Source organism: Ciona robusta, chromosome 9 (assembly GCF_009617815.1).
Source record: "Ciona robusta chromosome 9, ASM961781v2".
In the NCBI taxonomy this organism is placed as follows: domain Eukaryota; kingdom Metazoa; phylum Chordata; class Ascidiacea; order Phlebobranchia; family Cionidae; genus Ciona; species Ciona robusta.
This window is the reverse complement of record NC_143243.1, coordinates 809073-822137: the sequence shown is the minus strand read 5'-3', so window position 1 is coordinate 822137 and position 13065 is coordinate 809073. Positions and strand designations below refer to the sequence as shown.

The window sequence follows — 13065 nt, the reverse complement described above, 5'->3', positions numbered from 1 at the left end:
ACTATTGGGTTGTACAAATTTGCAGCCTTGCAGAAAAATAATCGCCCACAAAGTTACATATGCATAACTCGTAAGCTGACACGAGATGTATAAAACAAAACACCCGTGTTATACCGTTCGTGGTCGTTGCCTCGCCACATGATAAGAATAAGTAGGATGGGGGAAGATGAGACACCTTTTCATTTTATTTTCTTGTCCCATTTAGTAGTGAACAAATAACATTCAAAGAATTATAAACTGTATCCTCACGACCGTTGTTAATTGTTCAAAACACGATCAGAATATTTGGATATTATGGGCTAAAGGTGTCCCATCTTCCCCCACCTTACTATATATAACTCATTTCAATCCAACGCAACGGTATTGTGTTATGTGTTGGTGATTACGTCGAATTCTTGCCTCGACATCAACTGGTATAATTGGCCTGCTGGTTCGTACCCACACTTTCATGCCACAGGTCCGCATGCGTGTGGCTTATTACACTTCGTGCGCATTACGTTAATTACTTGATTGTATACATGAAAAGATTTGCGTAACTTTGCTTTGTTTAAATGAACGATTGCAGGCTTGCTGTACAGTGTACACAGTGTATACATGTAGCGGTCATTGTAGTAATAACAATACATAGTGTCCTAAAGTTGGGTAGTTAGATTGGTAATAATATACAGTATATAGTAGGGCGGGGAAGATGGGACACATTTTTATTCTATTTTCTCGTCCTATTTAGTAGTAAACAAAGAACGTTCAATGAATTATAAAACCGTATCCTCGCGACTCCCAAAGACTGTTGTTAATTGTTTAAAACACGATCAGGATATTTGGATAATATGTGCTAAAGGTGTCCTATCTCCCCCACCTAACTATACCATATTTAAGAAGAATATTAATACACAGTATACAGAATCAAGGAGAATTGGAAAATACTCGGTAAGTGTTTGGCTTATGGTGAATTAGGTTTTAAAGGGAAATTAAGTATTGCGTATTATGGAACCGTTTGTATGCTGGTTATAAGATTGTCTAGCGAAATTGCTTATAGTTGGCTAAGTTGTGCTAAGTGTCTGTTTAGACTTGTAATTGGACTAAAATAGACATGGTCTAACATTATATATACCTATTATTTACCCTCGTGTGTCGGGGCAACGACAGTCGTTATACCGCGGGCTTTCTGTTTCATACACTTTGTGCTCGTCTACTAGTTACCACGTGTGTGACAACATATATAGGACTATATGGGTGTTTTTTTTTGTTTTTGTGTTTTTTTCAAGTTAAACCCGCCTTTAAAGTCCTCGCATTTCCCTTAATTTCACGCTAATGTTTACCCGACCCAATGAATCATCTGTGAAACCGGTTTTCGTAATTGGGCAAACTAATTGTAACTAATTAAGCTGAACGAATGACCTTAATATCCGGTTAGTTTGGCACAAATACTAAAACTTGTTGTGACTTAACTTTGTATAAACCCAAGTGCATATACACGCTGAGTCACGTGAGCTGTTTACGAAACAAAGGCTTATTGAAACGTCACAGTTACATTTTACGTTTACGTTTTTTGCGTAAGTTGCGTGCATGTATTGATGATACAAATAGATTATAAAAGTTAGTTTTATTTTCTAACAAGTTTTACAACTTATGATTTATGGATGTATTTTTATAACGTTGTTTAATGATGTTCGTTGGGATTTAACGGCCGTCGTTTTGCAGTAAATTTATATTTATTTGCAGTTTTAATTAACTTTAACCAGGCAAGTACTTGTAAATGTATTCTATACAATATGACAGCCCTGGTTAACCGATACTTGTGTACATATATATATATATAATTTAGTAACACGTGTTTCAACGACCGCAAAAGTCCAAGGCCCATGCTATTTTGATCTATGTTTGATGTTTTGACATGTATCTATTTGCGTATTTGCGTAATTTTATTAAACACCAACGTTTCGTTCAGCATGTAGCCAGTTATTAAGGTTATAGTAGATTGGGGTAAGATGGTTCACGTGCTTATTCTCTATTATCGTCCGAATTGATAGTTAAAATGAATATTGATAGAATTATACAACTAGATCTTTGCGATTGTGAAATAACGTTGTTAATTGTTCAAAAAAAGATTAGGAAATATGGGATATTATAGTAGGGTGGGAGAAGATGAAACACCTTTAGCACATTATGTCCAAATATCCTGATCGTGTTTTGAACAATAATAACGGTCTACTTTGAATGTTTTTCGTTTGCTACCAAATTGGAGTAAATAATATAAAAGCGTGTCCCATTTTCCCATACCCTCACTACACATTGTTGGTAATTCTGTAACATCAGAATATTAATTTCTTTTCTTGTATTTGGTGCACAGTTTTTAGCAAACTCATGAGTCAGAATTATATTTGTTTATTTACTCTTTCTATCCGCATACGTTGTTGTTCGCAGTGCCGGATAAATTGCTAAGATTAAACTTCGGCAAGCAACTCTAACCTTTTTGCGGTTGGTGGCAATGATGAGAGCGATTGGCTCCAAGAGTTTGGTACCTGGCAGTGTACGCTTGTACCTGCAAGAACTCAATGCTTGGTATGCCAATATGTTGTAATCGCATTAGCGGTCGTTTTACATTGGCGCTGTTGTGTGAAAAGCAATTAGATGATAATAGGTTTGAAGACATGTGTGCCAGGTAGAGATATGTACAGACGGCATGGATATATTTGTACCCACAACCAATATAACATGATTTAATTTAAAATCTGAGTAGACTTTGTGAAAGAATTTAATTAAATATTGACAACAAAACATGGTAAAACAACGTGTTTTAATCATCAAGACAAACAGTAAAAATACCAGTTACAACAGTACATTAAAACCACACAATTGTGTAAAAAGCATAAAAAATATAGATCCATGTTAACGAACATAAACTATTTTAAGGGGGAATAAAAACCTTCAATGTAAAATCTACTACCAAAAAAACGCTATAAAAGCTACGATTTAAACGTGTTTAGTTTCTGACTTCTAAGCGTTGAAGTCAAATTACAAATTTACAAAAAAGTTTAAATAAATGGAGAAGTTCATTTCCCAACAAACGCTGACGGGTGTGGGCATCTGGTTGTAGAGTTTCTCAGCAAGACGTCAAACCTACATGCGTCTTTTACCCACACTGACTCGCACTCGGGATGAACGTTCACTGGGTAGCCGTACCTGTTAAAACAATTTGTTATACATACAACGAGAGCAAGGTCGGGGCTCTATTCTAATACGATAGAAAAACGAAATTAATTAAAACAACGAAGAGAAGGGAATTGGGTACAAAAGTTTAGTCGGTAAAACCGCACTTTAAACAGATTGTATGTAAAAAAAGCATCAGATAAAAAGTTGTGGTTGTATAGAGTCCAAACATATGGTGAACTCACGTTAACTCTTGTGTCTTATTCATCTTTGAAAGATTAACGAAAGATAAATAGATATTTGACAACTGTGGTCTCGTTGCTAATTCGTCCTATTCGCTGTTTTAATTAACTTTTTTGTTGTAGGGAAAGATGAGACACCTTTTTATTCAGTTTTCTCGTCTCATTTGGTAGTAAACATAAAACATTTAAAGAATTATAAAACCATATTCCCACGACTCCTGTTGACTGTTGTTATTTGTTTAAAACACGATCAGGATATTTGGATATTATGTGCTATAAAGGTGTCCCGTATTCCCCTAATTCCCCCACTCTAATATATATAAGTTTGTATTTATCCGAGTATAATAGCGAAGATCAAATTAATACAGAGAAGAGAATGGAACCAGCAACAAAATGGCAGTCGTTAAAACACAATAAAAACCACACAGCCAGCAGAATTATTAATTCAAAATCGTGATTTAGAACCAAACATACAACAATGCCTATTTCTCGCTTTGCTTTTTTATACCAAAGTAATTCAACTTACATAGTACAACATCCCATTCCGTTCACCTCCATCACGTACTTAACAGTTTTAAACCTTGGGATCAAAAACGAGCCTGAGTTTTCTTGTGTGTTTTGAAGATCAGGGCAAACGAATGAGTTGGCTTCTTCCATTGGCACCACCACAATTTCGGGAGTGTTTTGTCGTCTCTTAATAGCAGTTTCCGATACAAGGCGAACGGTGAAAACACTGGATTTCCTGAACTTTGGACTGAATGAGTAATCGTCGCCAAGTGTTGGACCATCGTCGATCACGAGGCAAGTTTTCTGTGAAAAGAAATGATTTGAATTTAAATATGGAGTTCTTGCATATTAAGTTGATTTTAAAAACAAAACCTCTTTTCTTGTTCCCCAAATTATCCTATATTTCTCTGAAACTAAAAATTAAATGGAAGAAAAAACATTAACTCTTAAATTTGCATATAAGTGGTAACTCATAAGCTGATTGTTGTCCCGCCACGCGAGGATAAATAAGTTACATTTAATCACAGAGATATAGCCAACGGCGGTCCATGGAAACCGAAATGCCCTCAAAACATGCGACCTGCGGAATATATGTTTGTGTATTGAAAACGCAGCTAACTAGTCTCAAACTTGAATCTTGTGTTTTTCGACAAAAACGCCACTCGTGGTCTTAAAATAGGCACAGAGTTTTCGATTTTCTTTTGTAAGAAAGTATGGTCCTATACCACGTGGCGTGCCATGGGACCATGGGATTCATGCCAGAGTTGGTCTATTAAACTTTCGTTTCGACTTCCTAAACAAATATAAGAAGAGATCGAATCTTACCAGCAATATCTGTCTCGCCCAACAAGTACAACGTTCGCAGTTTTCCGTTTCCCAGATATCTCCGCTTCGATGTGTTATATTGGTCGTTGTATCTACGCAGTCCATTGCTATGGAACAAGACGATTCGACAAGAGGAACGAAGCGTGCCGAGAACGCCAACATGAAAACCAAAGGCAACAAGATCTGCGGATAAGAATGTATTTAGAAATGAGGAAACCGTATTAATAAGCCATAGGCGAGATACAATAAAATAACGACAGTCGGTGAACGCACTATAGATAACATGTATAAATAAGTTTACAAATGCGCGACAGCACACAAAGTGTTAATTATAACGGTATGGAATATGAATGAATGAATGAATGAATGAATGAATGAATGAATGAATGAATGTATTTATCCTTATATGTGGCGGGGCAAGGACAGTCTTTATAACACTGTGATTCTGTTTTATACACCTCATGCCGTCTTACTATAGTCACCACATATAAAACTTTATTGGTTTTTTGTTTTTAGGAATATTTTAAATAAAAATCGTTTAGAATTGAAATTGCGTCACAGGCCGAACTGAATGTAGTTTAAAGGAGATTTTGTTGTCGCATAAATAATTGATGTAATAGGTATTGCCTAAATTACAATATTTTTATTGTACGTTATTGGGACCCCCATGAATATTGGGACCCAAAAACCTAATTTACTTCTAATTTGTTAGATAATACTTTAAAAAACACGCAAGTTATTTCCACCATATAACAATTTAACAAAATTCTGTGGGGTAAGATGGGATATCAATATATAGCACATATTATCCCGTATTTCCTCATCATGTCTTTAACAAATAACAAGTTGCCATGAAGCGGTTATATAGTTCTGTAAATATTCTTTGTTTATTACCAAACGGAACGATAACAGTAATTTAAAACATGTCCCATCTTACCCCAACCTACTAAAGTTTATAAAATTGTCTCACCTTTTGAATTGATTCCATTTCAAAAGTTTCCGAGTCTATAAATCAACGAATGCTGTTATTGCTTTGGTTGAAACGATTGTTGTAGCGTTGCCGTCTTCGCTTAAACTGCCTAACTTAGTCGCTAACCTGCGAGATTTAAACTCTGATTGTGACGAAGAAGGCGCATTGTGAGGTCGTATGATGTCATCAATCACGTGACATGCTGCGGAATTTTCGCACTTTTTGCATCACAGTGAGCTTTACATGGAACAATGGGAGAAACACGCGTCATAAATCGAAATTAAGACGTCACAGTGACGTAATAATAGGCGCATAATACTTGTGATTGTCATTCTTATTAAGCGCTTTGTTTACACTTGTCAAAAACGTCCGTTTACAGATTTATGGAGATTTATGTTAATATGTAACTTATTTATAAACAAAACGCTAAGGTTTAAAATGTTTAAAGTCGATTCTTTAGATTTAAATGGGTAACGTAAAGTAACCGTTTATCTTATAGCGTGGAGTATATAGCAACGACAGTCGATATTACACGGTTGTTCTGTTTCACGTATGTACCTCTTGTAGGTGATATTTTACTGTAAAGCTGACACATTGAACAATCCATTAGCGACCACCAGTTTAGTGAATCTTTTACAACAAACTTAAAAAGCATTGCATTTTCGCTGAGCTGCACATTTTGCCTACAGGTTTAAAATTCCATCGAATATTAAAGACCTATTTAACTCGTTTCCGGAGCAGGGGATTCCCCGCGTAATGACGTGTTATTGAAATACGATGGTCGGTAAATTAATCTGGCGACTTTCATCCGATTTTGATATTAAATATTCTTAATACTTTGGTCTCACTTTCACACGCATCAAACGTTAAAACAAAAATTTGATTCGAAGATTTTCTCGGGTATAAAATTCCTTGGTAAACGAAAGTTTTTATACTGGATTTTTCCGGAAAAAACAAGATTTCTGTTATAAAGCGATAATTGTTTATTGTGACGTGTATGTTAACTATTATGACATTATAGAATCAGCTACTTTAATTGTAAATAGTTGTTTGTCAATTATACTTTAACATTCAGCATAGGTGCCGGATTTTTGTTTAACATTTAACTGCTTTCAACTTGTTGTTTTTGCAAAGGTTTTGACAAAAAATATAATTGATCAGTTAAACAAAACAATAAAAGTTTTTTTCTAACTAAAAACATGTTAATCTTTGTATAGTTAAGATTAACGATAAACAATGTTTGACCAAAAACGCCGCTTTAAAATTCATAAATCTAGTTTTAGAAAAATATTAGTTTGTTTAGGAACTAACTTTGGATTAAAAGTTAAACAACGGTTAGCTAAGCCAGATGTTTTCTTATGTAAAACATGTCTTACTACAAACGTCTCTTGAACCGGTTTCCTACGTTTTCTCAACATACATACGAACGCCTACACGCTACAACACATGTGATGTACATGAAATATGAACACTCATATTTAAATCTAATCTAACTTTAGTAATTTAAACCACATAAAGTTCGTTAATAAACCAATACTGCATAACTATATCCAAATATTAGTCACTTGTGGCCGCCCGGCTAAAATGAGTAATACGGCGACCATTCCGCTTTAATGTATTGCGGGTTTTTAAACCGATTTATCGTCTGTTTTTATCACGAAGAGCAAATACAAGATAACCTGACATGACACTGTCGTGCACCAACTTGGCACGTCATATTTATCATTCTTTTGTCGAATTTCGGGGCAAATTTCTCGAAATAAAAAATAAATAGTTTCCAAACACCTGAACTGCGTTGTCATAGTGACGTAACAATAAGGGTTTATGTATTGGAATTTTACAACAATGTCATCCATTGTTCATGCAGATGCTATCTGCGTATGAGTGGCACTTTATTACGTCATAAAGTGCATAATCGAGTCATAGATGCAATCTATGTTTCATTCCAGAAGTTATTTGACGCCGTAAAAAACAACAAATTGAAACTTAACAAGACTTTGTAATCTTGGTTAAAACGCGCTTATAAAAGACTGTCTAACAGTCGTGTAGGCCAACGTCGTGTAGGCCAATATGGCGCAGGCAACAACAGTATGTGTACAGTTGGTACAAGTAATTGCTGGCGTATGTCGAAATAGTACTGTGGGGTAAGACAGATAACGTTAGAACATAATATCCCATGTTTCGTAATCCTGTTTTCAACAATTAACAAAGTTCATTTCGAGTCCTGTGGGTACGGCTATATAACTTCTTACCCCAACCTGGTGCGCAACATAAAACTATATCTGCATAAGACTTTGACTCGAGCTTATGTTCATGTAAGAGTAAAGTGAAAGGTTTATACAAAAGTATAACGGATTTCTATTCTATGGGTGAGGTCGTATACATCGACGCATCCTAAAGTTAATATTACTGAGTTGATGTTGCAGGTTGAAAAAGATAAGACACTTTTCCATTCTATTTTTTCGTCCCATTTAGTAGTCAACAAAAACATTCAAAGAATTATAAAACCGTATTCTCACGACTCCCATTGACCGTTGTTATCAGTTGTTTAAAACATGAACACGATATTTTGTGCTGAGTGTGTTCTGTCTTCCCTGTCTTATATAACTCACCTTACATACACAGAAGTATATACGTGGCAATTCCCAACCACAACCACTATAACTGCAAAACAATCCACGTTCGAACTTCACCCAGCCAAACCAAAGCCATAAGTTGTTTTGTATGCCTTGCTTAGAGTTAAATAAGGTGGTTCCCAACTTTAATTAAGCTTCGCAAGGAAGTCGTTTCAACAATTAAACTTTTGCTAGCGATGAAACACGGTACAGTATTGACCCAAAACCGCATGCACCAAGTATATAAACGCCGCTGTTGTTGTTTGGTATTTAAAGCTAGTTTGACGCAATCATGGTCAACTATATGATGTTTCGTAAAGGTTTCAATACAAATAAATGAATGCAACTTATTCATCCTCGCAAGGCGGGGCAGCCACAGTCGTTATAACACAGGTTTCTGTTACATACGCCTCCTGCCCGCTTACGAGTTACCGCGTATGTAACTTTGTGGGTAATTATGTTTTTGCAACTATATTGCGGGGTGAGGGAAGATGAAACACCTTTTCTTTAAAATACGATCAAGATATTTGAATATTACAATTTGAAAGTGTCCCATCTTACCCCACGGTATTTAATATCAAAGATTCGGTTACCATTACACAGCACAATTTTATACGAGTAGGGGTGTAGCTTTTGTTCTCTTTTATTTAACTTTTAACGGTTGACAGTTCGCCAAATATACGATACAACTTGGAATCCAACACCGTCTTCATTCGTTCACTCGTTGCGTCCATTTCCCGCAAGATTCTTCGCTGTCTTAACTGTAAAGTATAAAAAGTAACCTAAGTTAACTATGGCGAAACTTTCCTTTATATAAAATTATTAATTCGCGCACTCAGTGACTTATAGGTCCGAAAACATGTTTTAATTTGCACGTTTGCAATAAACGCTTTGGCATCAGCCTAAAATCGCCAAACCTCGCGATCATTGATGTTCTATGTAAATGTAATGTTTTAGTTTTAAGTACGGACCGATTCGATGTTGTTTCTGTTCGCTTCTCTGATTTCATTCAATCTTTGCCTTCGTTCAAAAGCTTTCCGTCTTTTCCGTTCCATAACGTCATATGACGCGTTAGGGGTTACTCCAGGTCGACTTGCCTCGATGTCATAGCTCTCCAAAGTAGGGGCTCCCGTGTAAAAATGGTCGGTCGGTGAATTTCGGTTGGCTGATGACGTCATGTGTTCGTTTTGTTCCCATTTGGCGAATCCCGCCTTTAAAGTAGGATTGCATGTTGGGGTAAGATGGTTCATACTTTTTTTCTTTTTTTATCGTCCAATTTAGTGGTAAATAAAGAATATTATATTCCGAATTATATAACCATATCCCCACGCCTCTAAGTTAGAGTTGTTAATTGTTTAAACACGATTAGGAAATATTGGATATTGTCTGTTAGATATTGTCTATATATGGATATTGTCTGTTAGCAGCATTTATTTTTCCCTACCTGAAAATATAAACTCATTGGGGTAACTATATTTATATTTTCCAACTGAATAATAACTTTAAACAAAAATGAAAACAGCTTAAACAAGGCATTGATAAGTAATGTTTAATTAGAAATAATATAAACCAAACCTGATCAAATTTCCGATAAAAATAATCTTTCTTGAGATTGTTTTTATTCTCAGCAGATATTTGTTCATTATAAAGTTGATATTGTTGTTTCGCAACCTCGTTGTTTGGGCAGTGTTGCCGCGTCCAGTGTTGCACGTCATGATTCTGTTTTAAAGATTCACGCTTTTTGCGATTTAACCTGTGACGTAATACCATTAATGACGTCAGTATTGTAACTTGTAGGCAATGACGTCACGTTGGTGTACAAGAAGATAATGACGAACGAATTACGTCAGTGAGATGCTCTTTAATGTAATGGTACTTGATGACGTAACACGTGATGACGTAGTAACGACATACTTAGCGAATTGATAAGATTGACATCTTGGCATCGTCACTCGGTTGCTTCTGGGGGTGTGGCCTGCCACGCCCACATCCAGCTCAGGAGTAAGGTAGTTTAGGTTGCAGCTTCTACCGCTATGTGGCGCATCAGAGCACTTATCATACGTGTAGTAATCTGTAGGATTGCAAACCAGGGAATCTCCATAGACACCATACACAGGGTCAAAGCGTTTGGGTGGGCTCGATTTCGTTGGTTGATCCTTTATGTTCTGTTGGTAATTGCAATTTGGTTAGGTCGCGGAAGTGATATTGGTGCATACGTCCACAAGACGCCATGGCATTTAGATCGCCAGCGTTATGGGTCCAAGGCTCGACGATGCTACCGTGATGGGTAAACATGTTATGGGCCAAGACAGTTAACGGAAATTACTTCAACCTAATGATCACTTATGGGTTGTTCAAATTGCCATGTTATAACGTCTGCCGTTGCCCCACCAAGCGAAAATAAGTGAAATTTATTTATTTCGAAATTGATTTTTGTTGAAGACAAACATAATAAACTCACGCTAGTGAAATTCTTCCCAAATATTGGGATTTTAATTTTTTCTTCTCTCGCGCTGGGCATCTCTTCAATGGCGGGTTTACTTTCATTTATTGTTATTCGTTCTCCTAAAATATTAAATATACCAACATATATATACATATATATATATAACAGTGTAACATTAACATTACCTTGTATGTTACCTAGGTTTCGCTTTATATGCAAATTACGAAAAACGACTCAAACGTCACCCGGCAAACGTCATAGAAGTACGTCATAATAGCAGCTCATACGTCATATAAGCTTTAAAAACACAAATACAACTACACTCCCCACTTTTATCTCTTGTTGCCTCCTCCATGCCGCCATCTAGCGGTGCTTGTATCCGCGGTAACGTCACATTCGATTTTCTCTTCTTTGTAATAATGACCTTTATTGACCCCTCCTTGGCTGATGACGTCACTAGATCTAGTAAACTTGGCTCTTTACGACGTCGATATCGTTTCAACGCGTTATAGTGGTCGGGGTTCTTAGAGGACCGTTGTTTGGTTATGTTTGTTTCTGTGTGGGTAAAGATAGCTGAATGAATGAATTTAACTTATTTATCATCGCATGGCGGGGAAACGACAGTCGTTATAACAGGGGTGTTCTCGTTCATACACTTCGTATCCGCTTACAAGTTACCGCATAAGTAATTTTTTGGGTGACTGTTTTTATGTATGACTAACAACTTATACAAGCCATCGGTGACCACCTGGTAAATTCAACTAAAGCGACTAAATATAAGAAACCATTGCAGTTTATTAAACAAACCTGAATCCTGTAATTGTAATCTTTCCCCAGTCTGTACCAAACTTTGAATAATATGTCTCGATATATCTCGATGATACCAGTTACGTGGGTTGGTCACGTGCTTCATGACGTCATCGGGTGTTAGGGTGGTGACGTCAAAGTTTTCGGTAGTGACGTCAACTTGTACAAACCTATAGAAAAGATATTTGTGTCGTAGGCTGACATAAACGCGTTACTTTAATTATGTTCAGGTTTTAAAACCTTCTTACGCAACTATGTTTGTCATGGAAGCATTATATATAGTAGGATGGGGGAAGATGGGACGCATTTTCATTCTATTTTCTCGTACATTTTAGTAGTAAACAAAGAACATTTGAAGAATTATAAAACCTTGTCCTCGCGACTTTTATAGACCGCTGTTAATTGTTTAAAACACGATCAGGTTATTTATACATTTTGTGCTAAAGGTGTCCCATCTTCCCCCACCCTACTATATTATAATTAAATATATAGTTAAGAGTTGTAAGGTACAGATGTATTATTATTAAAATAAACATGTTGCTTTCCAAAACTGCTTTGTTTGATTTAGATCACTAAAATGTCACTCAAAGGGCAAATTACACTTAAGCGACTGTTTCTGTTTTTTACTGAAACAAATTCTTTCCGTTCTTTAACATACTTACGCTGTCTCCATACTTTTGCTTAATATTTACTTCAACTTATAAGTTTCTTGGATTCTAAACAAACACACCATTCGTGTTCCAGTCACTTCAACGTATATAGTTACACACATATATATACCAACAACTGGTATTATAATATCGATGTGTTACCTTTAATTCTGTGTCCCAACCCTTTACTTGATTCTCTTTGTAACCCAATGGCACTCGAGAACTTAATTAGATTAAAGTTTCGAATTCACAAATTACGCTCTTGATTAAAATACAAACAAGCAACTATTTGCCCTTTAAACTAAATAACCTTTGTTATATTAGTAAGGTCGCTTTAGTTGGTTGGGGTAAGATGGTTATTATTTTCATGATCTTTTTTTTTCCATTTGGTGGTAAACAAAAAAAATGTACAGAATCGTATAACCGAATTCTCAGAACTCTATAAAGGAGATATATAGACAGACTGCATTGCCAAAATAAGCTATTTTTCAATGGTATAATCTTTGCCCCACAAAATACACTACTTTCATAAAGCTTTTAAACAGTGAACCTATACGCTGAATTAATCGTTTAATAAAAGACTGCATTTCCTGATATAAAGCTATAGACCACTGTTAAATAACTAGACCCGTTTAAATCAATGAATCCATCCAACAAGAGCAAAAGCCACAAGCGTGAAACAAAAGTCCCCACTACTCAAAACCAAACACATGACGTCAGTAGTGTTTTAAAGTGCGGTTTAAGATTTTGAAACTTTTGTGGGATTTCCTTCAAGTGCTGTCAACGACACACTCAAGATCGGGTTTACTTTTGTTTGTTTCTCATTTCCCTACAATACAAACATAGACCATGC

The 13065-nt window shown here is 36.0% G+C and overlaps 2 protein-coding genes across 3 annotated transcripts; both read right to left on the bottom strand.

Moving 5' to 3' along the window:
- Positions 1–2778: 2778 nt before the first annotated feature.
- On the bottom strand, positions 2779–8325 carry LOC149730569 (uncharacterized). Its single transcript, XM_089885322.1, has 5 exons — positions 8307–8325; positions 5695–5820; positions 4725–4907; positions 3919–4202; positions 2779–3183 (listed from the first exon to the last, which is right to left on the bottom strand). Exons 2-5 carry the CDS (start codon positions 5710–5712, stop codon positions 3054–3056), a joined length of 615 nt encoding a protein of 204 aa, XP_089741448.1. The 5' UTR covers positions 5713–5820; positions 8307–8325; the 3' UTR covers positions 2779–3053.
- Positions 8326–8936: 611 nt separating this feature from the next.
- LOC149730568 (uncharacterized) lies at positions 8937–12850 on the bottom strand. Of its 2 annotated transcripts, none has more exons than XM_089885321.1 (8): positions 12375–12850; positions 11563–11732; positions 11086–11310; positions 10771–10874; positions 10224–10474; positions 9885–10062; positions 9281–9520; positions 8937–9070 (listed from the first exon to the last, which is right to left on the bottom strand). In XM_089885321.1, the coding sequence occupies exons 2-8, from the start codon at positions 11666–11668 to the stop codon at positions 8957–8959; spliced, it is 1218 nt and encodes a 405-aa protein (XP_089741447.1). In that variant the 5' UTR covers positions 11669–11732; positions 12375–12850; the 3' UTR covers positions 8937–8956. The 2 variants fall into 2 exon arrangements, with proteins under 2 accessions (XP_089741447.1, XP_089741446.1); XM_089885320.1 differs by lacking the exon at positions 12375–12850 and adding an exon at positions 12225–12367.
- Between the last annotated feature and the right edge of the window lie 215 nt (positions 12851–13065).

Bases quoted from the DNA above. Each gene is read 5' to 3' on its own strand.
- LOC149730569 (XM_089885322.1), bottom strand. The intron at 4,203-4,724 runs GTAAGATTCGAT...TTCTTTTCACAG, and splicing joins GGGCGAGACAGATATTGCTG to AAAACTTGCCTCGTGATCGA. The intron at 3,184-3,918 runs GTAAGTTGAATT...TTGTTTTAACAG, and splicing joins GGAATGGGATGTTGTACTAT to GTACGGCTACCCAGTGAACG.
- LOC149730568 (XM_089885320.1), bottom strand. The intron at 10,875-11,085 runs GTGGGGAGTGTA...TTAATATTTTAG, and splicing joins GGAGGCAACAAGAGATAAAA to GAGAACGAATAACAATAAAT. The intron at 10,475-10,770 runs GTGAGTTTATTA...AATTACCAACAG, and splicing joins TTGGGAAGAATTTCACTAGC to AACATAAAGGATCAACCAAC.